This window comes from Cygnus olor, chromosome 1 (genome assembly GCF_009769625.2).
Source record: "Cygnus olor isolate bCygOlo1 chromosome 1, bCygOlo1.pri.v2, whole genome shotgun sequence".
Lineage (NCBI taxonomy): Eukaryota > Metazoa > Chordata > Aves > Anseriformes > Anatidae > Cygnus > Cygnus olor.
Genome location: NC_049169.1, coordinates 33062150 through 33086729, shown reverse-complemented (window position 1 = coordinate 33086729; position 24580 = coordinate 33062150). Strand labels below are relative to the sequence as shown.

The window sequence follows — 24580 nt, the reverse complement described above, 5'->3', positions numbered from 1 at the left end:
ATCCTTCCTTAAGATAAGCTTCTTTCTTTCTACCGTTCCAATATTTCTCTGCTTAGGTATCCCGAGTTTATCTATTCCCTAAGGAATAAAGATTGTTCTTCCTCTCATCTATGCTATATTTTCTGCTTCTTAGTACTGCAGAGGGCAAACAAGCTTATGAATAGTTTTATTTTCCTCATATATTCCTAATTTATATTCATTTTCAAATATTTAAGATATGACATAGAAGCATGAAGAGACACAATCCCTGCATTAAAGAGCTTACAGTCTCACACTTCTCTGTGAGATAGGTAAACAAACATCAATATACTCACTTTATAAATATGAATAAAAAGATGGCAAATGATTTAACTAAGGCCACAGAATAAATATGTATCGGACTGATAAGCAGAAACAAGATTGAGTGATGGGATCTCTGGCCTATACCCAATTCCCTTTATGTACTATGTATCTTGTAACAGTGTGGACCGGTACTAGAATTACTCCAAATAGTCCCAGTTAAGCTGAAAGGCACCACTTTGACACTCTAAACAAGCATTTTAAAACAAACCACAAAAATCCCTTCTCACAATCTGTTGCATACTCAGTTTTCACTTTTCCAGTTCACAGAACACAACCCCAGCCTGCTTTATTTTTCCAGCAGCACCTCCTCAGCTGGCGATTAGAGAAGAATTCTAAAAGATGGCAAGTATCAGTAGCCCCCTTTTATGGGCTGCTTGAGTAAGGCTCAGGAAGAAGACATTTGGCTAGCAGAACTGGCATCTAGCATTAAAAAACAACAACAAAAAGGTATTACTATGTTTGGATCTCATTCTCATTTGACACGTGCTCTTAAAGTAGTGGTCTGAACCTGTGTGTTCCCCTAGCACAAACCATACCTCTCTACTTCACTACTGGGGAAAGCAGGGAAGGGGCTAGGATGGGAAAGAGTATGAAAGCCTTATCTATCAAGGTTTAACTGCAAATAAAGAAGTTAATTAAAGCCTATTAACAGTAAAAGAAACAAGAAGTCTGAAACTGCTTTTCCTAGCCCAGGCTTACTCCACTTTACTAAGGAAAGAAGCGCTATCCTTCTATCCTTGACCATCTTGATCTTGCTGCAATATGCTTACTGTTTATTCAAAGCTAAGACATTACCACAGCTATTAATAATTTAAAAGCATAAATTAATTTTTATATTGTTTCAACTGAAGATCAGAAAATAGTTTTAATATATAAACTTTCCACCGGCTATTAGAAGATTCAGTCGGTCTTGAAGTCACCAAGAGTTATTACGGTGTTTCCAGAAACTTGCTTTTTGGAGGTTATTAGTTCTGACATCTGTCTAGATAAGCTTTCAAGTTAAGCAATCAGTATTCTGCATTAAAGCTGAGGAACAACACTCCCCCCTCTCCCAATAAACCAATATATTTCACCTCAGCATCAGTGATTTAGGTCATCATTCCTAACAAAAAGCTTGCAGGAAAATACTCAGGAAGAGAAAGTACGTTAACATTCATCTCACTAATTTTTCACTCCATTTTTTCAGCCATGGAGTTCACTCTGCAGGAAAAGCTCACAAACTTTGATAGAGGTCAAACTTATCTGCATAGTGACTAGTATCACCACATCACTCTAAGAGGGATTTTAAGGTAACTTTGTTTCCTTTCCCCTGCTGCTTGCCCTCTTGAGAAGAGGCCTGTTGCAGATTTTGTGTTATAAAAATTCTTCTCTCCTTTGAGCAGATTCGCAGCAACTCCGACAAAATATCCATCCACATAAATAACTCCTATGAAGAGACCTTCTGAGATTTTAACAACCAACATATCTAATTCCCCTAAATAAAGCTTTAGAGCATGAACAGTAACTACTCCTGACGGTAAATATGTTGATTGCATTATTACAGTACAACTAAAACAAAATTCCCCCTCCAACTATGTGAAATATTCGCTTAAAACTTAAAGGCAAGGCCTCCGATGCCTGACTGAAACATGCACTACAATTCTTATCTGGGGGGGGGGGGGGGCGAATAATTTAACGAACAAATCACAAAAATGCCATCCACGTACTTGTTTTCTGTCCTGCCAACGACTGCAGGATTTGTGACAAAATTAAGTGCGACAGATTTTTCAGGTGAAGTCTGCAGAGCTGCAATAAAAGTCTGTAGCTGTGTAAGATGAAAGCCTTCACTGTAGTGTTTTTCAAGGATGGACAGATCCTGTAGGGTCATCGGGTCCACTTCTCTGCCAGTCCTGGCTCATTACCTCCAACACAGGTATTAGCGCCCTGACCAGGCTAGTTCTGAATGACGCATGGTGTGGGTTTCCCCCCAGCTCTGCTTGTCATACCAGTCAGAAGCTGAACAGGTATATCTGAGGGGTTTTGTGCTGCTGTCTGCTCTGAATTTTCTCCCTCAGTTTCATCTCAGCTTACACATTAACATAGCTCCTTATCTTTGTTAAAATTATCTCCCTTTTAAGTATTTAGGCCTTTCAAAATCCTGGTAAGATACCATGTCCCCTTTTCACCCAAAATGTTCATTTAGCCATGCAAAACATATTTATTTCTCAATTGTTATTATTTTTTTATTCAGTTAGTCCTTTCAGCCTTCTAAATATTTTCTTGCTCTTCTCTTAGCTTCTGCCAAGTTGCCACACCTGTTGCAAAGGTACTGGAAGTAAAACAGTCCTTAAAATACAGTCACACAGTCTCATACAAAACCCAGTCTCCCACTTTTTCAGTGCATCAGCGCATGCACCTTAAACTCATTCTTTTTTTTTTTTGTGATGTTTTTTGTTTGTTTGTTTTGATTTTGTTTTCTTTTACAAAGTCTATGTATCATATTGCAAATTGGGGCCTGTTCTTCCTGTCAGAAGCACGCACAACCCCTTTTCATATGAAAGAGAGCTGGGTGCACACAACTGACAGGATTATCAGGCCCATGGTATCACCCCTATCCCTTTTTCAGCAGTACTGCTTTCCAGGTTATTCCCACGCAGTGAATACCTGTTTTGGATTACTGTCCCTCAAATGTATTAGCTTGCATTTGGCTAACTAAATCTCATTTGTATTTTCCAACAATGTGTCTAATTTCTTTAGATAACTGTTTTTTTTCTGCCCTGACTTATGTTGAACTCTTCCCACTTTATCATCTGCTAATGTCACTAGTGTACTATTCACTTTCACATCAAGTTCATTGATACAGACACTAAATATGCCTAAAATGGCTAAACTTGTATCACTGCATGCATATGTGAGCACTCATGTTACTCTTTTAGCACCTAAAACTGCTGTGACTCACCGAACATATTCTCCATACTTTGTTCTATTTTTGTTTATGGTCGTTCACTCCATTTTTCACTCAGATGACACTCCACATACATAAATAATTTGTTAATGAGAGATTTAGAGGTGTATTTGTATTTTAGTAAAATATGTAAAATACTATTACAGCTACAACTTTCCCTTCATCCACTAGGGCCTCAAACCAGTCCTGTACTCAACCATACTCACTGATCTATGTGCAGTATCAGATCCTAATTTTAAACACTGAGCAAATATAATGAAAAAAATAAAAGCCTCTTTTAAAGTAATTTTGCTTGGAAAATTCCAGACTTTTTATTGCTGTTTTCCTAATATTTCTGCCATTATTTTACGAGCACCAGCAATTAGAATCCCATAAATTTATCTAGTTTTTAGGTCATACTTTTTTTTTTGTTTTGTTTTGTTTTTTAAGAACTAAATCAGTACTATTATTCAATTTCTTAGTGCCATCTTGAATATCAAATTACTTAAACATCTTTGTATCTTTCGAATGTCCCCTCTATTTGTTGTCAATAACAATTTCACACGGTCCTGATTTTTAACTGCTCACACTTTTTTATCCTACCATGTATGCAATTTCAGGAAGTTCAGCATAATGGCTTGTCTTTACAGTAACTTTATGCCCCTTTCCATTTATAAACTGACCTATTTTCTCTCTGCTTGACTTCCCCTTACCTCCCCACTATTTACAACAGCAAATTCTTAATCACCTTTAACTAGTATTAACTCATTTCTGCCACCTTGACCAAATGCTTTGCAAAACTGAGACCCAAACTTATTTTACCTGGCACTTAGCCTTTTCCCATAATTTCTCTTACAGCAGACAAATACTTTTTAAAAGCAAACTGTTTTTTAATTCAGCTATTCATACTTCATTTGCACAAGGTCTCGCTTCCAAAGAATAGATGAAGATCCACAACAGAAATAAATGTATCACTTACGCTCACATGAAAAGCAACAGAACCTTATACTAACACGCGAGGTCACATCAGCCCAATTCTTTGTAGGACTGTAACCTAATCAACCATTAACATAAAAAACAAGTCGTATTTCATGTTAACTTTATTTTCACCTACTGCATGTTTACCAACTAACAAAAATGTAAAAGTGTGCCCACATTACCAATATTTACATTTATTACTCCATATTAAAATATTTTCATTAACATTATAAAATAATCTTTAGAGATGCATTTAGAAAATGCTTTACTAATTCACCTCAATTGAGATGAAACATCTAATTTGCACTACATCCAAGGGAATTACACTCTGTGATGCTGTAGAGCCTTACAGAACTACATTAACAAGTACAGTCTATCAATGGTTATCGGCACTGTGGCTTTTGACTGCTCACTAAGAACCACAGTGCATAAATTACTTCACCTGTCAGACAGCTCAAAGCAATGCAGGCACAAAGTTTGAGTGGTTCAGACTTTCCCTATTACAAATAACTTTTTCCAGTGAGAGCGAAGAGGGAGCCGTGCAAGGGAAAAGGGGTAGATGGGATGGTCTATCATAACCTATCAAAATTACATCAGAAGTTTAAACAATTCACATCTTTACTGAGCTAACATTCCCAAAGACATCCAACAAAAATCCACAAGTCAAAATGAAAAAGTTATTTAAACAAAACAGAAGACACACCTCACAACTGCCTAGAAAAAAGTTAATCTGATGATTGTTTTGCAAAACGTTCGGTATAATTAAGCCAACAGGACTACTAACGCGACACAAAATAAATTCAACTTTCTAAATTATTTAAACAGTAATTTTAAGTCAAAATGACAGCATTATTAGAGATAACACAGCAAAACGAGCAAGGGGTTCCTGTAGCTTGAGATCTTATCTCAGCCAACATGGTATGCCAGATGTTTCATAGAAAGAAGCAACTTTCATCACAGACTATCACAGATCCAAATCCGCAAACGTATTCATGTAGGTACACACCACCAAATCCCTCTGAATTCATGAGGATCCTATCTGCCAGGCAGATCACTGCGTCACTTTATAGGGCACAACACACAATTTGATAAAAACGTATATTAAAGTTAACAGGCCTCAATTTGTTTGGCTTTGTTTGCAAAGTCATTACAATAGTGGGGCCAAGACTCCAGTCATACTTGAGACTAAAAAGGAACATTTTTTTCCAAGGGGAATTGCTGAGCAGCTCATGAAAACCTAGCCCTATAAGAAACCTCAGGTTATGTTCTTCAACACTGATAACATAGAACAGTTTTTACAAATTTAGCATGAGAGTACCTTTCTTTCCCTATAACCGAATTCCCCCCAAACCCTTCAACGTTAAAGCTAAACGACCATGAAACTAGAGGAGATATATGTGTATATATAGTCATATTACTGCACAGGTAGGGTGGTGAACTCAGCTGGAAAACACTTCACTTCAAACTTAGATTATGTTAGAAGCAACAGCGAGTAAAGCAGTAATTCAAAAAACAAAAACAAACCACCCCCCAAACAACCACCTTGACAGTTTATTTCAGAATGGCCTACGTAAATGATAGAGATTATGATACATCAAACATTTTCAAAGATTCTTCATCTTAACTGTTTATCAACTTTTTTTTCCTAAATTCCAAATAAATAACAAAAAAACCACTTTCGATTATTTGTATCTAATCATTCAGACACATTATCAGCAACTGTATACAAAATAATGTCAATATCAGCATGGTAAAAATAAAAATAACATTTTTGGATGTTTGATTCTTAATTATAAAGTAGTATCTTATTAAAAATTAATAGTCATTAGAAGGCTAAATTAACATTAATTTCCTTAACTGTCATAGCACATAAATGCTTCCAAAATACAATTGACATACCACCTTACGTCACAGTGCAATAAGTTAGGCTTTCAAGCACTTCTAAAATACAGAAATTAAAAAAAAAAAAATTTGCAAAATAAATGTGAAATCTAGTCAGGTAATAAACTACATGGTCCACCAGAAGAAGTCAAAAAGCAAAAACTATTTTCTATGATCCAACAAATGTTTAGCAACACTACCAGAATACTATGTATTAGAGAGAGAAAATAAACAGAAAGGGACACCCTGAAGGGAGCTTCCCACTTCATTCCTAGGCCTACTAGCAATCATAAACTTTGCTAAAGCTATTAACTATGGCAATTTCTTTCCTTAGTCTGGATCTTAAAGCAATCATATGTCATCACCAAAAAAAGAAAAATTCAGTAACTACAGATCTCTGACTAAGGTTTTCCAGACATCATTGTAACTCAATAACTGCTCTACTGTGCTCTGAACTCTACAGCTTCAAGCTGGAAGTCAATCTAGGACAACCAATAGAAAGTGCACCTGTACAATTACTGCATTTCCTAATTCAGAAGGCCAAACTAGAGACAGATAAAGCTTGTGTGTACTCAGATCACCAAAACAGAAGTCCAAAAGCCCATACATCTTTTGTGCACATTGCACATCTATCTTAGCATTAACTACAATGAAAAAATATCATCTATATAGTTCAGAAACATAAAATTACATTCCTTCACCAATGTACATTAAACTTGATTCTAAATTAAATATAATCATGTCTACATAGCATCTAGAAACACTACACATGCAATAGCTGTAAAATCTTTCACACAAAAAATAACCACTAAGTTAATCAAAATTAATTTCTTTTTAAAAATCATTTAATAACAGAACAGTACCACATACAGTAATTTAAAATATTCAATGTAAACTCCATGCTACATTAAAAAAAAATCTGCATCTTAAAAAAATAATCTGCATGACTTTAAGGAATATAAACTTATTTTTAAAAACTGCAAAAATCTACCATTTTTCAAGTAACAGGAAAAAAATATTTATCTTTGTACTCTAAAATAAAACATAATGTATGCTGCTGGTAATTGATAACAGTATAATTTAGACTGCTTTGGATATCTTCCTACAGATGCATTTTCCTTCAATGTCTGACCCCACTGAACAGTAAACAAGTTTACATATAGGAACACATTTCAGTGGTTCAAAAATTAAACTAAGTTTCTGTAACTACAATAACAGGATCTCTTAGTAACTGTCCTTTAGTACCACCGTTCTAAAATAATCAATTAAAATGGCTCTGACATGGATTGTTTATATACTTAGGATCCCCTGAAAGTTTAAGGCTTGCATCTGTAAAATACAAATAAAATAACTGCAGAACATAATTACCTTTAAGTGATCACTGCAGCAGACAAATAAGGAATTAGAAGTCCTTTCTGGTTTATTTTGTAGCATTTTTTTTTAAGAGTAGGGGTATTTTTATTATTGCACACACCGACAACCAAATATAATCCCACACTCAAAAATACTACTGCAACAGCTTGATAGCACTCACCGCAAGTAATACTGTTTTAAAGCGAAGGCAGCGTTAGAACAACTTCTGGGAAAGTTAAACTCCTCTACAATTTCTCCCCACTGATTCTTCTCAGATACCTGTCAAAAACAACACACAGGCCGAGATACACAACGTACACACGAACACTGTCGTCGACAGCGAACATCGCAAAAAAAAAACACAAGCTGCCACGAAGTAAATAGATAAATATATATAGAAGAAAAAAAATAGGAATGTATATGGGATTTGGGACTGTATTTGTTACTGACAGCCGCTAATATTTCCCCTTCGGGAACAATCCCGCTCCTCGCCGACATTTTCCCCGATTATTTTATTTTGTTTTATTTCGGGGGGCACGGCCGGGAGGGTCCGCATTGTTTTGGGGTTTGTTTGTTTTTGTTTTTACTGCCTGGACAATAACCAATCGGGAGTCCCTCTGTCGCCCCCTTTTAAATCCTACCGCGGTCCGTTAAAAACCCAAAGAAGTTTAAAATAATGCAGGCAAGTCTGGGAGGGGGCGCCCCCTGGGCTGCGGGGTGCGGGGGAGCGGGGGAGCCCTCCCGATGGGTCCCCCCACGACAGCTCCCCAGCCACAGAGAGGCCTTTCTTTTGAGGCCTACATTTCTGTCCCTAGCCTTGAAGCCTAAAGATGGCTATTTGATTACACACCGTCTTGGGTGCCCCTTTTGTTATTTTTCCCCGGCAAGGGCTCGGAGGGCAGCGCCTGGCCCCCCCCCGGCCGCGAGGATCGTTCCCTAGCCCATGCTCCGTGCCGATTATCGATGTTAAACATGCCCGCTAATTTTGAGTTGCACTAAAACTGCGCTCAGACTCTCTCCTCTCTCTCTCTCTCCCTCTCAGAGGCGCACACACAAGCTGCGACCACAAGCGAAACAAACTGCCCCTCACGGCCCCAAACGCCCCGCTCCCCCCTCGCCTTCCCCCGGCGACGGGGGGCAGGGGGCCGGGGCCCGGCCGGGGGCGGGGGGGGGGCCGGCCAGGGGGTCCGCCGTACCCCCGGATCCCCCTCCATCGCTCCGCCGACAAGGCCAAGGCACCAACCTGCCTGCCTGCTTGCTTCCTTCTTCCACCCCCCACCTTCTCTAACCGGCTTTAAATAGGACGGTTCCCGGCCACCCCGGCTCCCCCCGCCGCCCCCGGGGGTCAGAGGAGACTTTTGGGAAGAGGTTAGCGGGAGGGAAAGCCAAATTAAAACTTCCACTCACCTTCCCAAATCCGCCTAAAGTGGTGACTCTGGTGTAGAGAGCGTGAAGATCCAGCTCCTTCCCACCCACCACAGGGATCTTCTTAAAAGGAGACCTGCCAAAGGAGATACACACAAAACACCACAACTTGTCAGCTCTGCCCCCTTTTCTCCCCTCGCTGGGGCTGCCGTGTCCTTCAGGGAAGGGGCTGGAAGTTGGATCTGGTCGGTTTAAAAGCCTCCCCCCCTCCCGTTCCATCTCCCCATTTTCCTCACCCTCTGCTGTGGTGAAACTGCCGCAGCTCGTCCAGGAAAGCGAGTCCCTTTCTCCGCTGGTCTGCGTGGTTTTTACCCGTCGAATTTGCCATTTTTGTAATAAAAAAGGTCCTCTTAAAAAAAAAATCCAATTTAAAAAAAAAACGGCCGACAACAACAACAACAATCCCCGGCTCCTCCTTGTCTTTAAGAGACCCAGGTGCCCGTGCTCGGCCGGGGATCAGCCATGGAGAGGGGCTTGTTTAAAAAAAAGTTTAAAAGGAATAAGGGAGCCCAGAGAGTGTGGTAATTGCGAGTCCTGTCTCCACACAACACACAGGCAAAGAGACAGGGAGGGAGAGGGGCACCTCTCAGTAATTCCTCCTCCCGCTGCTGCTGCCTCTCTCAGCACCACAAACCCAACCGATCCAGCCTGCACATGAGACTCAACATGGTGCTGCTGGATCACACAATGAATTGGGTTACTGTTGTGGTGGGGTGGGGGGGGAGCCGGAGTGAGGTATTGACAGTGTGTGTGTGTTACAGCCGCGGCTCCATGCGATCTCCCTCTCCCTCGCTCGCTCCCTCGCTCGCTCTCTCACACACACACACTGTACAGCTACGGCGGCGGCGGCGGTGGCGGCGGCAGCAGGATTCACTTCTCTTCTCTCTCAGACAAAAAGATCTGAGGCCGCCGTGCTTCTGCCTGGACGAGAGCGCAACACAGCGGGCCCCGGAGGCCGGTCCCGGTACTGCACGAGGCAGCTCCGAAGGCAAAAGCCAGCGCAGCCCCAGCAAGCAGTTCCTGGCGGGGAACAATAGGCTCCTCTCGCCGCTAAGGGCTCATCTGCAATGTGCCGCAAACTTCACACAAAGCCGGGCGGAAAGAGGCGAGGGAGAGGGAGAAGAGGGGAGGAAAAAAACGGCTACTACCGGTTGTTCCAGGGCCGGGGGCCGGGGAAATGCGCCCTCCGCGCCGGGCTCGCCACGGCGGCCTCTCCCCGCTCGCTGCTCCGGGGGGAGGGCAGCAGAGGTGGGCTCGCAGAGCGGGGCCGTTCTTTTTTTTTTTTTTTTTTTTTTTTTTTTTTTTTTTTAATCGGGCTAACGCCGAGCGCCTCGAGTTCAAGGGGAGCGAAAACAACAACGGAAGGGGGCACTGGCGGATTTTGACTTTTGAAAAACTTTGGAGTCCCCCAGCCCGAGGTGTTTCCAAGGACAGGAAATCTCCCCGGATAGCGCGGGGTGGGGGCGGGGAGGCGCTGTGCGGCAAGGGCGGCGGGAGCCCCTCGTTTCGGGCCGTGAGGGGCTCGAAACTTCCCCAAAGAGGAGCACGGAGCGCCTTCCCCAGCAGGGGTGCCTCGGGGAGGTTTGCCAGCAGGGGCCTGAACTCTGCCTTGCTCCATAAATATTTTTTTTTCTCTCTCAGAGACACTCTGCCCTGTAAGCAAAGAGCTTTAGGACTGCTCTACTCAATCTAAGCCACATATATGTTTCTGTATATCACTAAACAGGACATAAAGCATAAAATTGTTGAAGGAGAAAGGCTGAGGCCCTCACCCTGGACTGGCGGTAGCCAAAAGCGGCAGCCCGCTCTCCCCTTTGCATATGGCGTGTGCAGTATTTGTAAATATTTTCCTCATCACGTGTATCCAGCGCCTGGGAGCCCAGGAAAGTACCTGCACTGCAGTCACACCTGCGGAGCAGGTGGGAGAGAGAAGGGGCCTGCGCAGCCAGCGGTGCCTTCTGTCTAAAATCCGCTCCCCAGGTAAAGCGGTGGGGGTCCAGGCGGGCATTTGTCCTTCCTTACAAGTAAACAGAGCTTCAGGTGAGCGCTTGTCCCAGTTTAAGGGGTGCTGAAGGCGCATTGGTCCCTCACAAGCAGTACACTGAAATTCAAGGCCAGATTGGGCCTTTAGTTTTCTTTAAGCAGAACTCCTCATTAAAGTCAGTAAGGAGCTCTGTTTTGAAATCAATGGCACATTATGGCCACAAGTGAGCACTTAAGGGAGAACTATAATTCCTTTCTATTCCATATACTAACTAACTTCAGGAAATAAAACATTTTTTTGAGGATTTTTTGTTTTTCTTTTTGACTTGAATGCTGTTTCAGCTTGAATATAAAAAGACAGAAATAGAGCAAGATGGTTGGTAAGATTTGTCCTTGGGTCACACTGGTGGGGGGGACAGGGGGGGTAGAAAAGAAATCCCTCGGTTTCAAATCAATAAATATTGAAAATTGCCCTCTCTGTGTGGATGGGCTGGTGGTGCATCAATTTCAATGTAAGACATGCAGTGTCTATTCACTGTAGCCTTGGGTGCCCCCCCGTCCCCCAGACTTAAACGAGACCTGCAGCAGGCTCCTGCCTGTGACACTTTGAGTTTCTGCTATTTCAGCAATAGGCTCCCAAAGCCAGGATAATGTGAACGGGAGAGGCTTAAAACAAACAAGCGATTGAGGGGTCTAAATCGCTCTTTCAGGCACACGCAGCTAAACCTTCCTTCGCGGGAGAGGGCGGTGGTTTTTAATCTCGCCTCCAAATTCCTCCCGAGCGGGGGGTCTCCCCTCGGCGAGGGGCGGGCGGCAGAGGTGAGTGGCTCTCCTCGCCCCGCGCGAGGGGAGTGGGTGGCAGAGAGGGGAGGACAGGCGAGTTGCGTAGCAGGGCGAGGTGGGTTTCCATGCTCGGCAATTGCGCACGGTCCCTTACGTAACCGTCAGCTGGGGATTCCCTGGAGGGGGTCACTTTATTCAACCATTACATAGACCCCGGCCGCCGCCGCTCCGCCGCGCCCGGGGCCGCCGCCGGCTGAGGCTACGGCTCCGGCTGCAGGCAGCGCGGCGGCGGCTCCTCACAAAATGGCGGCGCCCATGGAAGCGGCAGCAGCCCCATTTTGTGCCCGGCAGAGCCTGTCAACAAAACGCCGACTTGGCCAAGGCTGAGGAACAGAAGGCGGCGGCTTCGTTCGCGTTACGGCGCGGAGGGAGGAGAGCGGAGGATTTCACCGCCCTCCCGCCGCCGAGAGGAGACTTTTCTACAAAGTGTGCGCGGGGGGGCAGGCAGGGAGGGAGGGAGGGAGGAGAGGGAGGTGAGGGGGGACGCAAGCAGCCAGCGAGTCAGCGGCTGCCTCAGCCCAGCGCCGAGCCGCCGGAGCTGCGGCGCGGGGGAGGGGAGGGGAAGGGAGGGGTAGAGAAGGGAAGGGAAGGGAAAAGAAGGCAGGCGGCGGCCTCGGCGCTGCCCGCCCCGGCTCCGGGGCCCAGCTCGCCCCCATCCGAGGGCTCCGGGGGCTGCGGGAGCGGCCGGCGGCACGGCACGGCCCAGCACGGCCCGGCGGGGGAGGCCGGGGCTACCCGGGCGAGAGGCGCTGTTGGCCGCGCAGCCCGGGCGGAGGGGACCGTGCCTGTGGGATTCTGGCGAACCTGTACTGAATGACAGGACGAGCTGGCTCCTCGTGTAGCTAACTAGGTCACTGTCAGCACTTAATTACTGTTTGTTTCATTTTAGTGCGTGCCTTATGAATAAACCGGCTATTAGGCTGATGCTTCAAGTAACACTATCCAGCACCAAGGTACAAAATGTCTGTATTGGACTCTGATCTTGTGATGCCAGCTTGGTAATAATTGCTGTTTTACATTAACGATGTCTGCCTTTCTGTAGCTTGCTTCTTTAGCGTGAACCTGGAATAGATGGAGATCCTATATGATATGGCTGCGAAGCTATATTTGTATTATACCACCTGTTTGGCTGTTTTTGTGGTGATGGGGACTCCCCTCTCCTTTGAGGCAGAGAAAGGGTTTATGAATTAAGGCTTTTTTTTCCTGATTTACTTGATTTAATATTGCATGCGTTTTAATGATGCCTAAATAAAAGTGTTAACCTATTTCATTGTTGAAGTGATAATTATTAACGTACCAATATTACATCAGTATTTAAGAATCAGAAATATAGCTTGTTGCATATTAAAGGCTCGAGGATGAAATGTAGGTAAAAAGATAAAAAAAAATCCTGCTGCTTTTTTAAAATCTATTTATTGATCTCTGTATAGTACCTGTCAATGCATTTTGAATTCATTTAATTGTAAAATAAAATCTGTATTATTATAAACTGTTTATGAAAGTTAATATATACAATGAATTTTGGTGTGTAAATATTACGTGTGGAATCAGCATAGTTGCAGACAGTACAGAGCCAGTAATTGAATTGTCACTGTTCAGTAGTGGTGGTTGTGTGTTGGTATTTTTTTTTTTTTGGGGGGGGGGGAGGGTTGTTTTTTTTAAGTACAACTGTGTCAACAATTTTTGTATTCTAATAGCTGTATCCCATGTTGCAGTCTCAAGCTTTTTTTTCCCTGAATCTTTAATATTAAATTCTGTGCTTATTACCTGTCTGCCCAACTGCTACTATCCAGAGCAGGCCACAATTGTTCTTGTCAGTTGCCCACTAACTGCATTTGCTTTCTGGTGGGTGAAATATTCTTTCTCATTTCCATTTTCATTTCTGCTGTGCTGCTGTTGAATTGTGGCAACATTACATTTTGATTAGAGTAACTAGTATCACTAGCTGAATGCTACTTACATTAAATAGTAAACTGTAAATCCTTAGAAACAGAAATTAGCGTATTTTGTTTGTGTGCATGCACTGGTGTGTGTATATATATATTTTTTTAGAAAATGCATCCTATTAAATGGACGAGAGGAGAGAGTAAATCCCCTGAAGACTGCAGACAGTCATGTATAATGAAGGTGCAGTCTGAAAATAAACACAAGAATTACTGGATAAACACCTGGTAGAGGAGAAAGGGTCAGAAAACCAGTGGTAAATTTTAGTGACATTCATCTCAACCAGTGTTAATAACAAATGTTAAAGTGTTGAATTTAACTGCATATGTTAGGCTAACTGTGTGTGTTAGGTTTCACTGTTTGCTCAGCTTGCTGTGATAAATGCATCTTTTAACAAGGGGCATTTACTCAGACAGGTATTAGTCGTACCTCTTCTTACCAAATAATATTCTAAAATTATTTATTTCATTTGGGTGTGCAAGCTGGTTTAAAGATGCTCCTACTTTGTATAGATCATAAGTGGCTAGTACAGTAATGGTACTGTATTAAGTCATAAATTAAAGATCTTTAATGCATGAAACTAAATGCTAAGCATTACAGCAAAGACAGGAAAGAGAGTGTACAATATTACAGGATACTTCTGCACACTTGCACAAAATTTCCACTGCAGTTAGTGGAATTTAACTACTCTTGCTGGTTTGTTTTAGATAATCTTCAAAAATAATAATAAATAATGATTTTACATTGAAAAAAACAACTTCTTAAGTTCATTCTTTGAATGACACTTCCCTCATAAATTTATGAATGTGTTGTATGCCTTCCTCATTTTATTTTTCAGTTACTACTACTCAGGAAATAAAACAGTTGGAAAAATGGGCTCCATAAATACTGTTGTAAATAATCAAGTAAATTGATTAAATACTTCCTTAAATACTATCTATTACTATTGTAATTTCCCAGTATTCGCTGTACTTCACAAAGGTCCTGCTGTTGGAATCAGTGAATTTTATGATCACCTAAGGCCCAAATTAAAAACACTTCATAGCTGAGAGTTCTTCAGTTGTGCAATGTAGTATGAAACATGAAGCAGGAAAACCCTAAGTGCAACTGAAGGAGAAGTAAAAATAAATACGTGAACGCACTCCCACTTGCTTTCAAAATTGCAGTGCTTTTGAAATCATAGTTCTTTTGTAGGTCCTGACTTATGTGTTCTGAACACTTGGGCTTGGCAATACTTCAGCAGTAAGTTTAGAAAGTTTAGCTAATTCATATCCTTTTCTTACACGTATCAGGCCAAAAATATGTGCTGCATTTCTCAAGTTATCATACCTATAATGCAGATTAGGGCCTGAGTGGTGGAAAATATATTCGGAGGTTCTGAGAAACATTGGTCTGCAATGCAGAAGTCATGAATGTCCTGACAGGCAAACTTGTGCATGCTTTTTAAAAACAACAACAACGACAAAAAAAAGGTATTTGCACTTAGTGAACGACCTATTTCCAGCGTTACCTTGTGATTACCTGTATGTTTGTGTGATCTGGTGGATGGCACACTTCCCCTGCCACCGTAGCTGTACTTGTTTCCTGAAATAGCACTAGTGTGATTCATGTTTCTGGTTGCATGTGTGAAAGTTTGATTGAGATGCAAAACTGAGAGAGTTCTTTTGAATATTAAAAAGGAACTGTGCTCTGAAATACGGAAACTATCAGGTTAAATTTGGCTCAAACTTTAAGGGCTTTTGTAGAGCAAGAATGATGGTATCACACATCGGTGGGGGAGGTCTAGTTAACATAAAGCAAAAGCAAGCCTAATAACTTCATAATGTTTTTAGAAGTCTTAAATGATGAAATGCTACTAGTGTGAGAGTTTTCAGTATTTCAGATCTCCCGGCAATATTTGCTCATCACATAGCACTGTCTCATCTTTGTATTTTTACCAATTCAAATGGCAGTAAATGGTAGCTAAAAATATGGGGAAATTTCTCCAAGTAAGCAGTTGCCTTAGTTAACTTTTATATAGACATAAATGAAAAGGGAAGTAGTTTGAGCAACTGTAAATATGTGAACAGACAATACATGTGACAATGTATGTATTTCATTATAATACATGCTGCAAAAACTTTACTGAGAACTTAAGTAGTCGATGAAAGAAATACCAGTTAAACAACACTTTAAATAACTAACCTATTGGAATTGCCAAATACTTAAAAGTCAAGGAAAAAAATTAATACCCCCAGATGCACTTCTGAAGGAGAAAATTTGCTGTTTAGCTATGGTTCTCAGTCTGTCTGTTGGTGATCTACTTACTATAGACTTGCTCTTACAGGCTACTGATAGGTGATCAGCATTGTATTGAATGTTGCGTTGCTCAGACACAAGGAAGTAGTGCTATGTTCAGCTTAACTTAAAAAAAAAAAAAATCTCAATGCATTGGTCAAATGCTGATGGGACACCTGACTTGAAAATTGCACTTAAAACATTGGACTAAAGCCGTTTAACTGCAGTTGTGTCTAATATAACTGAAAAAAAAAAAAAGCTAGAGAGAAACAGTTTTTGAGGTTGTTTACATATAATGGACTATCAAATGTAGTCAAGTATCAGTTCCTGTCACTTGCAGTAATATGATAGTATTCAAAGTTCTTAGGGGAATCTATGACTACTGTTCTCCAGATATTACAAAAAATGTTAATTATGCTGAGCTGCTACTATTTCTGAATTTTGAACCTTAACATATGATCTGTCTCACCTAGAATCGTGCTGCAAATGAAGGATAACCAAAGACAGTTAGGAAAAAGTAAAAGTAGTAGAGTGTATATCTATCATCCTATACGTTCCGCTGATTTTTAATGTTGTGGTTTCCAGAGATACCAAGAGCAACTTATGTGCAGAGCTGGGAGAGTCAGGTTCTGAGCTAAGTCTTCAGATATTAGGGGTAGTAGCAGTGTCAAAATGTGTTACATGAACTAATCTGCTTAGTCTTGTCCTTATCTAGCTTGTCTGCAGGGTTGGGAAACTGCACGCTGAGGAAAGGTCTCTTCCCTCTCTGAGACTCCCTTGCATGTGTCATAGAACAGTACAGAAGCTGGAAGAATTTTTTCAGTCCCGCTGAAGAAGGAAAAAGGGTAATCATAGAAAATATGTGCTCAAGTAAGGGAGTGAGGAAAAAAATGATAGTTTTTTGGGGGGGCAAACTCCACTCTGGCATTCTTTCAACGTTGTGACAGGTAACTTCTACTTCAGATACATTTCCTTAGATGTAGTTAATGCAGAGTTTGTTTCTGTCTTTGGTTGATTCAGGGATACATAGTACCGCACATGCTCACACTTGATTTGTAATCTTAAGGCTTTCTTTATAGTTTTAAGTATTTGATTTCAGTTTCTAGAACACAAACGTCCAGTGACGTAAGTCATGTGCTGCACCAGGGACTGTTTGTGGTGTGTTCCTTAACTGTGTAAACAGCAGCGCTGGGTAAGTTTTTGGTACCCCCAGAGTTTACAGTATGGCTTCTCAGAATGAAACTTCTTCCAGTGTCATTTCATCCATCATCAAGTTACTGTAGTGTTAGTCAAAATAAGTCAAAGTCAAAATAGATTTATTTATCTTTTAATGCTACAAGTTTAGCTAAATTTAAAAGACGATAAAAGTGTAGTAAGTGTCTGTAAGCAAAACCCTTAGAATAGTTCTGCTATTGATCTGCTACCTACATTTTAATAAATCTGGACTCATTCATCACTTTGTGTTAGGAAAATTAAATAATGTGGGTCCTAGTTTTTCTTTCAGAGGCTTCCAAGTTATTAGAGCCTCCATTGTGTTCCCTGTGAATTAGTTGTGCTTAGCACTTAGGAAAATGGAGCTGTGTCCTTAATCCAGGTGTCCGTGCCATGTTTGCAGTACTACACAAAAATTACAGTACGTATTTGATAGTGCAAGTTTTCCAACATCGTTTAAGTATTGTCCTAAGGAAGCCTGTCCTTTTGCCAAAATATGCTAACAAAGCTTTCAAAGATGTTTTTGTGATAATTTTTGAAGTTTGGGTAACTGCCTGGAGGCAAGTTCATATCAGATCAATTTCTTTATTTCTAGAAGAAAACACAGAGACACTTGATTATTATTTTTTTCACATGCCAAAGAGTTCTTGACTGTAAATGAAAATCTGATAGTTTCTATCTGCAAGTGAACATTAAGATTATGCATAATTGCGTACAAACATTAACATATAAACATGAAAATTAAGGGTGAAAAATTCCATGCTCATTACTTGAGTTTTCCACATGTGACATCACGTGTGCGTATTGTGATAGTCTGTAACTCTGTAATCATACTTCTTTATGTAGGGTCCTTCTGTCTGAGAAGTATTTTAAAAAGGGAAGTATAGCTCTGTATCTGCATTGCGTTTAAATGTTTATCTGAGTAGAGATTTTTTGCTTTTCCTTACAGGCTTTTCTGGAGTAATCGTTAGGAGACTGTGAATGCTTCATGTATACTGAGTTACCAAAATTCGGAGGTAGTAGCATCACCATCACTTTAATGTTGAGAAAGTTAAGATGCAGAGGAATTCAATACAAGAATGGTTGCTAATTTGGCCTGTTCTTTATTTAATCAAAGTGCAGTTTCAAAGGTATAATTTACAGATTTATTTACGAGTGAAGACAGTTCAGCAGTAGAAGTGCTAGCCATAACTTCTGAGCCAGCTTTAATTCATCTGTAGGCTACACTGTGAGCTTGTTTGTGCGTTCTGTGGTCCTGTCTGCATTATGAGGTCTTTTCTAGTGGAAGGCTATTGTGGTGCTCAGAAGCTGCAGTAAAGAAAGCGATGTAAGTATTGTAGATACTGCCAGGTATTTCAGAGCTTAGTTTCCAGAGGCTCAAATTTGGAACTCAGAAAATGAGAAACACTTCATGAGAGGCCACCTTCTCAACATAAGAAACTCAGTGCTTGGTGTAAATCCCCGATAAAGGCAGAAATAGAATTTGGGTGTGACCACCAGGAACAATTTGCTTCAGCTTCCCAACCTCACCGAGCTCTCCCCTCCCCCCCGAGGTCTGTTCCCTGCCCTCTGCCCTATGGGTAGGTGTCCATCCTTCCTGGCCTGGGTGCCAGAAGAGGGAGCACTGAGCACTGTGGAACCCCAGCCTTCATTGCACTCCCCACTGCTGCCTCAGGTGGGAGTAACTTTGCTAGGTCCAGTCTGCAGCACTGCTGATTCCACAGGAGTTTCAGCAAGCCTAACTTCTGCTAGCTTCTGGCTTTTTTTTTTTTTCTCTGTGCATGTGCAGCTTGAGATTCAAAAGCTTATTGCTTTATCATAATATTCAATTGGAAAACTACCCGAAAGGCATATCCCTGATTCAAAGTCTATTCCTCCACAAAATTTCAAATTCTTTCTTCAAAGTAAAGAAATCATAGGCCTTTTCAAGTATATTACGAGGGCTTTTTCTGTACTTGAGTAAAAATGGGAAGTTTTTTCTCCTCCAGTTTCATTTTTGCACGTACCTGGCTCCTCCTTGTTGAAAGTTCCATTTGAACACACCAGCTTGAGGCAGACACCTGACCTGGAAAACTTCATCCCAGGTAGTTTTAAGCTCAGAAAAGCAGTGTCTACAGTTGTTCCTTAAAAGATGTCTTGGAACCTGAAGCCCTATTGATGTTCAATCCTGCAAACATATCCTAGTAGTCATTTGGCACCATTTGTATTTATAGTCCCTATATACAATATACAGAGTGATTGCAAAATATCTGTACACTGGGCTCAAACACAAGAAGACAGCTATCCTGTGATGTCCTCGGATCATTCCAAGATTATGGTAATTACTCAGAATAACACTGCCAAGTACAGCCTCAGTATATGAAAGGAGGGTAGCGAGTCCTGTGTGTGGAATCCCAGTAGTAAAAATGTTCCTCACAAGGGTGATTTTGTTGGTGACTTCCTCAAATGGGCTTAGTGCTATGAGTAACTGAAGCAGTTGTGTAGCATTGGGTATATTCACTGGACCTTCAGTAGTATCTGAACTGTATCTCTTTGTTATGCAGCACTGTGATCACCACATTCTGTGCTACCTGTCACTGTGGTTACAGCATCTCAGTCCAGACTGTCTGGAACAGTTTGATCAACTAACTGGATGTCCTGGGAATATTATCAAAGGACTACCTTAGTTTGTTATTCTCTGGTGGTTTCATTGCTAACAAAAGCTTAGCCTAGTAAGTACTATCTGATACCTCTTTTTTTTAATTGTTTTTATTTTTTTATTTTTTTTATTATTAAAAAAATTGCTTGGTGAATGGCTAGGGACTATAATATTAAGAGCATTTTGTCCTCATTGTGGTGCTACTGATTTCAGTTTGGTGTGAGTGTTAGAAGAGCTTTATGCGGTGGTTGCTTTATTTAAGCAGTCCTTGCCCTGTCCCCGTCCCATCCTAGCAAAATGTCTGGGATGTGTCTTGCAGCAATATAATTAGAACACAGAGGGCTACTCTATACTCACGTGCCTCTCACATGCGCAAAGGAGAAAAAAAAAAAAAAACACAAAACACCATGGCTGAGGGAGAGGGAAGGCTTTGTAGTTCTGTTTATATGGTCTTCATAAGCACAGTTACTAAAGAATTGAGATTTTTATGGCTTAAAGTTAATAATATTCTAGTAAAAAAAAATTTCATTAATATTCCACAAGGTATTCATAAATTATCCTGAACCAAAAGTCTGCTTTTTGATGCAGTTGTGGTCCCAGGGTAGATACAGAAGAAAAGACTTGTGTTTTGTTTGTTTGTTTGTTTTGCTTTGTTTTGTTTTTACTCATTTCAGTGGCAAGTTACAGTTCCTCTGTATAGAAGCCAGTGAAGCTGACTTCTTCTGCATCCCTGCAAGTGGTTCATTGCCAGCTGGAGAGAAACAGACAGTATTCAAACAAACCATTTAAGCAGCTTCAGTATTCTTCAACACGTTTTCATGGGAAGTGAGGGGATGTGATGTTTGCAACAGATCTTCCCCTGCCCTGGTAGATGACAAAACTCCACCACAAATGATATACTGTGAGGTCACTGGCCTTCTAAAAAGCTGTCTTGAAGACCATAGCTCTCCAGGTTAGAACGTTTCCATTTCTGTTCAGGTGTCTTGAAAATAGGTTGTCCTGTCTGATGAAGAAGTTTTTCAAAGTTGCCCTTTCATCAGGTGTAACAGCAGAGCACTGCCCATTGGAAGTTAGGAAGATTTTTCAAAACCAGGAAAAGCAAAGCCACCAATCACAAAACGTATTTTGGGTTAATTTGTTATTACCTTAGTAAAGTATACTTATCTTAAATAAGGGTAGCACTAAATGATACAAATTCAAAAAAACACTACTTTATAGTTGCAAATGAAGCTATTAGAAGTTTAACAGTTGAAAAGGTGGTACTAAGTGGGCAGGTGCATGTGCCTGGGTGTGGCAGAAAAAAGTACTGCAGGCCAGCTATCTTGGGTGGCACATTTTGAGTGTAAACTATCAAAAGCAGCACTGTGCCAGCCTTTGAGTGAACCATTCTTTGGGCTGCTGCCCTCCACGTATCAGTAAGAGAACAGGAGCAGCTCCTGTAGGTTTTTCCAGGACCTGAGCTCAAAATTAAAAAGGTTTGCATCTACGTGTAAGTCTGTTGGAACTGGGCTCCAGCACTGGAGCGGCAGTGCTCAGAAAATGTTGGATCATCTCTTAGAACCAAAGTCCCTGTATTGTGTCCAGAGTCTAATGGATGATAAAAGTATCAGGACTTAAGTACTGCTAAATGGTTCTCTTTATCATGCTTGGTTCATGTCAAAGTTAATTGGACAAAGTTGCTGCCAATTCACTGCTCAAAAATAGTATAGAAACTTACAAAGAAACTCACCAGTTGAGTTTATATTCTGCAACAGTGTTGCCAATTAATTTTTGATAAGGGTTTGATATTTTAAAATACTTCGTATGTACTTTGAGCTCTAAAAAAGGATTTCTCACCATTTTTTTTGTGGAAATGGAAGAAAGGATTAGATAGTTATTACAAAAATATATATAATCTTTTGTCTGACTGTATGTTACACACAGTTACACATATATACTTTCATGGCCTTTGGTACCAGAATTTGGCCATCCGAAGCATTTTCCTGTTCTGTGATGTTATCACTTGCACAAGAACACAAGAGAGTATGCAGAGGAGATGGGAAAATTTCAAGCAGCTGATACTTGTGTTCTTCCTGTGCACATCAGTCACTTCTTAAAGTACATTGCGATTTCAGTATAACTTAGCAGTGGTTTGCACGTTGTTACATGGTTTTAAAATCATCTTATCCTTTGCTCTGGTTATTTATCTTACAGACATGAACAATGAAGTTTTGTTGTTTGAATTTCTGCCTGCCTAATTGCAATGAAAGGAGAAGTATGAGCTATGCAAACAGATTTTATTGAAGTATAAAGACAGAGCCAGCAATTTACACAATCTGCAGAAATGACATGTCATTACCACAAACTAGCTACCACAGGAAGTAGCTCTTGAATTGTGTGCCAGATTATGTATTAAGACTCTGCTTACCCCAGTCCATAAAATTAATTGGGAGCAAAATACCCTATGCACTTTAGAGTACCTTAAGCCTTTAGGTTGTAGAAGAAAAATATAACAGACAACTACTAACTCTTGTATTAGACAAGTTTTGAGGTAAAATCTTCTCAGATTCCCTCAAAATCTGGAATATAATATAACTTAGGTGGCAGTTGTTTCATGGGTTCACCTCTGAGTCACGAACACGTGCACACACAGTATCCAAATCTCCTCTTGACCAGTGTGGGTTTTGGGGTGCAATCTAGTTTTAGGAACAACTGTAATGTTGGGCAAATCCCTGATGCTGATAAATAATTTGCATAATGGCATCACTAATATAATAGAGTAGTTGATTTGCCAAGTTAGCTGCTCATGAATTGGTACAGTTTCTGAACAGCAACAATAGCTTGATTCTGGATCAGAGTAACTTTTTATAGTTACACACTAAATACTCAAACTCATTTCTTCAGATGCAAAGTTGTGGCACCACTGCTAGTTGTCAGTTAACAGTGAGTTATTCAACAATTAGTTTAATACAGCTTAAACTGGTGCTGCTTCTGAAAAGGAGGATATCATCCGCCTTCATCCTCTTCTTCCTTCTTGGCACTAGCAGCCGTGCAGCCATATTGCAACCTACATAAAGATTAATTCAGCTGAAAATTTACAGGACAAAAAAAAACCATTACCTTTTAAAGGTACGTAAGGAGATTCAGTGTGTGAAAAGCAGTGTCTCAGTTCAAGAGAAGGTAGAAATAATCAGCTTGGGGGAGGCAGGGTTCCTTCTTCCTCTGTTCCATCCTCAAAGTCTCCATTATCCAGCCCACTCAGGTAAGAACAGCAGGACAATGCATGCCCCTCTTGTTCGTGCTGATTAGAAAGTTGAAGAAGCCTGAAATCGAGGCAATTAGGTCCTGTTACTACTTCCCTGTTGCTGTTTAAAGAGAGATGGTGGTGGGTCTTCTGATAAATATTTCCTCTAGTCCATTGAGCCCAGGTTCCACAGGCATTTTGAAAGGAGTGCACCTGGCAGAATAGTCAACTGTGCTTTTATTTCTTTGTCAGGGCAGGTGGGGTACAACTGTCATCTTGTGGTATTTACAAGAAAACAGAAATAGAAAACTAACTTTCATTTTACGTGCAGCATGTCCTTGTGGGATGGACACAGACAATACAGAAATTAGTTCAAAAAAAAACATTTTGCTGATAAAAACCCTATTATATTTTCTTTCTGTTGCCTACTTTCAGCCTGTGTGCCACAGAACATTGCACTTCATCCAAAGATCTAATATTTGGAGTCTGCAGTCCTTGGAGTTGGAGGCAAGTAGAACCTAAATGTCCACAGAGCGCTGTGTTTGATGGATATTTTAAAGACTGAGATTTGGAAATAAGTTTATCTCCTTCATTCATGAAGAACTGTAAGATAGAACCTTTTGGACAATAACACATCTATATTTAAATTTTCTATACATATGTACATTTCTATATTTTTCTATATTTTTATGTGCATAATTTTTAAGTTGTATAAATATATGAAATAAATTCCACGCCTGAAGCAGAGCAAATATGGGATATTGCTGGAGTGGTTATGCTTCTCACACATCTTCATGCAAATGAGAGACAAAGGACACATACCATAGGTGTGAGTTTGGTAAGATTAATGTTTCCAGGTGACTTGAAAATTGAATGCTGAAGTGCTGAAGCGCTGTGTTGTCTCCCCTTGAGTCTCTAAACTGCTGCCCTCCCATAGACTCATTGGTTTTAATTTCTGGCAATTCTTGGCTGTTTTGGCCTTCTTTCCATCTTCTGCTTTCTCTACCTCCTTTCTGCAATGCTTTGGCACTGCAGCGACAGCACATCAGACTTGAGGTTCATGACTTCCCCATAAGTACAGAAGAATGAAGAATTAAATTTAATGAAAAGAATGAATTTAAATTTAATTTAAAGAATGAAGGGTGAAACTTAAATTATTCCCAAATTATAGTTTAATGGTATAAACAGCATGGTTAAATTAATGGGGAAAAAAAGTATTGACTTTGTTTGTTTTCAATTAGGAAACCTCACGTTCCCATGTCAATCATATTAAACATGTCCTATGCTTTAGAAAAGCAAGGGGAGAGGTAGTTCTTAACAGCTCACAGTGGAAGTCACTAATCTGATGATGGAAGAGGCTTGGGCTGGAGCCCAGCAGCAACGTCAGCCTCACCACCTCCACTGTTTTCCTTCAGTGACTAGGGATTTGACTTCAGCAGAACAACCCAACTGCTCATCATCAGTTCCAGTACAGGTATGGCCCTTGAATTGCCTGCAAGCCTTGGAAAACTCCAGAGTGACAAGTCGAATGCTTCTACATTTGTGAGAAGTGAGAAGA

At 40.8% G+C, this 24580-nt stretch overlaps 2 protein-coding genes across 2 annotated transcripts in view; one reads left to right on the top strand and one right to left on the bottom strand.

Moving 5' to 3' along the window:
• Positions 1-10171, bottom strand: part of ARID2 (AT-rich interaction domain 2) — a 104942-nt gene extending 94771 nt beyond the window's left edge. The window contains 3 exon segments of the mRNA XM_040551684.1: positions 7659-7756; positions 8885-8978; positions 9139-10171. Coding sequence (XP_040407618.1) covers positions 7659-7756; positions 8885-8978; positions 9139-9230 — 284 coding nt within the window. The 5' untranslated portion in view covers positions 9231-10171.
• Positions 10172-10722: 551 nt separating this feature from the next.
• LOC121063857 lies at positions 10723-23741 on the top strand. The gene is made up of 4 exons (XM_040544766.1): positions 10723-10821; positions 11778-12154; positions 12618-12681; positions 23458-23741. Exons 1-4 carry the CDS (start codon positions 10723-10725, stop codon positions 23542-23544), a joined length of 627 nt encoding a protein of 208 aa, XP_040400700.1. The 3' UTR covers positions 23545-23741.
• The last annotated feature ends 839 nt before the right edge of the window (positions 23742-24580 follow it).

What these genes read in the sequence shown, in the direction of transcription:
- LOC121063857 (XM_040544766.1), top strand. Translation starts at nt 10,723, where the DNA reads ATGGCGTGTGCAGTATTTGTAAATATTTTCCTCATCACGTGTATCCAG. An exon ending in CAGTCACACCTGCGGAGCAG is followed by an intron (nt 10,822 to 11,777) that starts GTGGGAGAGAGA and finishes GTTGCGTAGCAG; the next exon opens with GGCGAGGTGGGTTTCCATGC. An exon ending in AGAGGAGACTTTTCTACAAA is followed by an intron (nt 12,155 to 12,617) that starts GTGTGCGCGGGG and finishes GTTTCATTTTAG; the next exon opens with TGCGTGCCTTATGAATAAAC.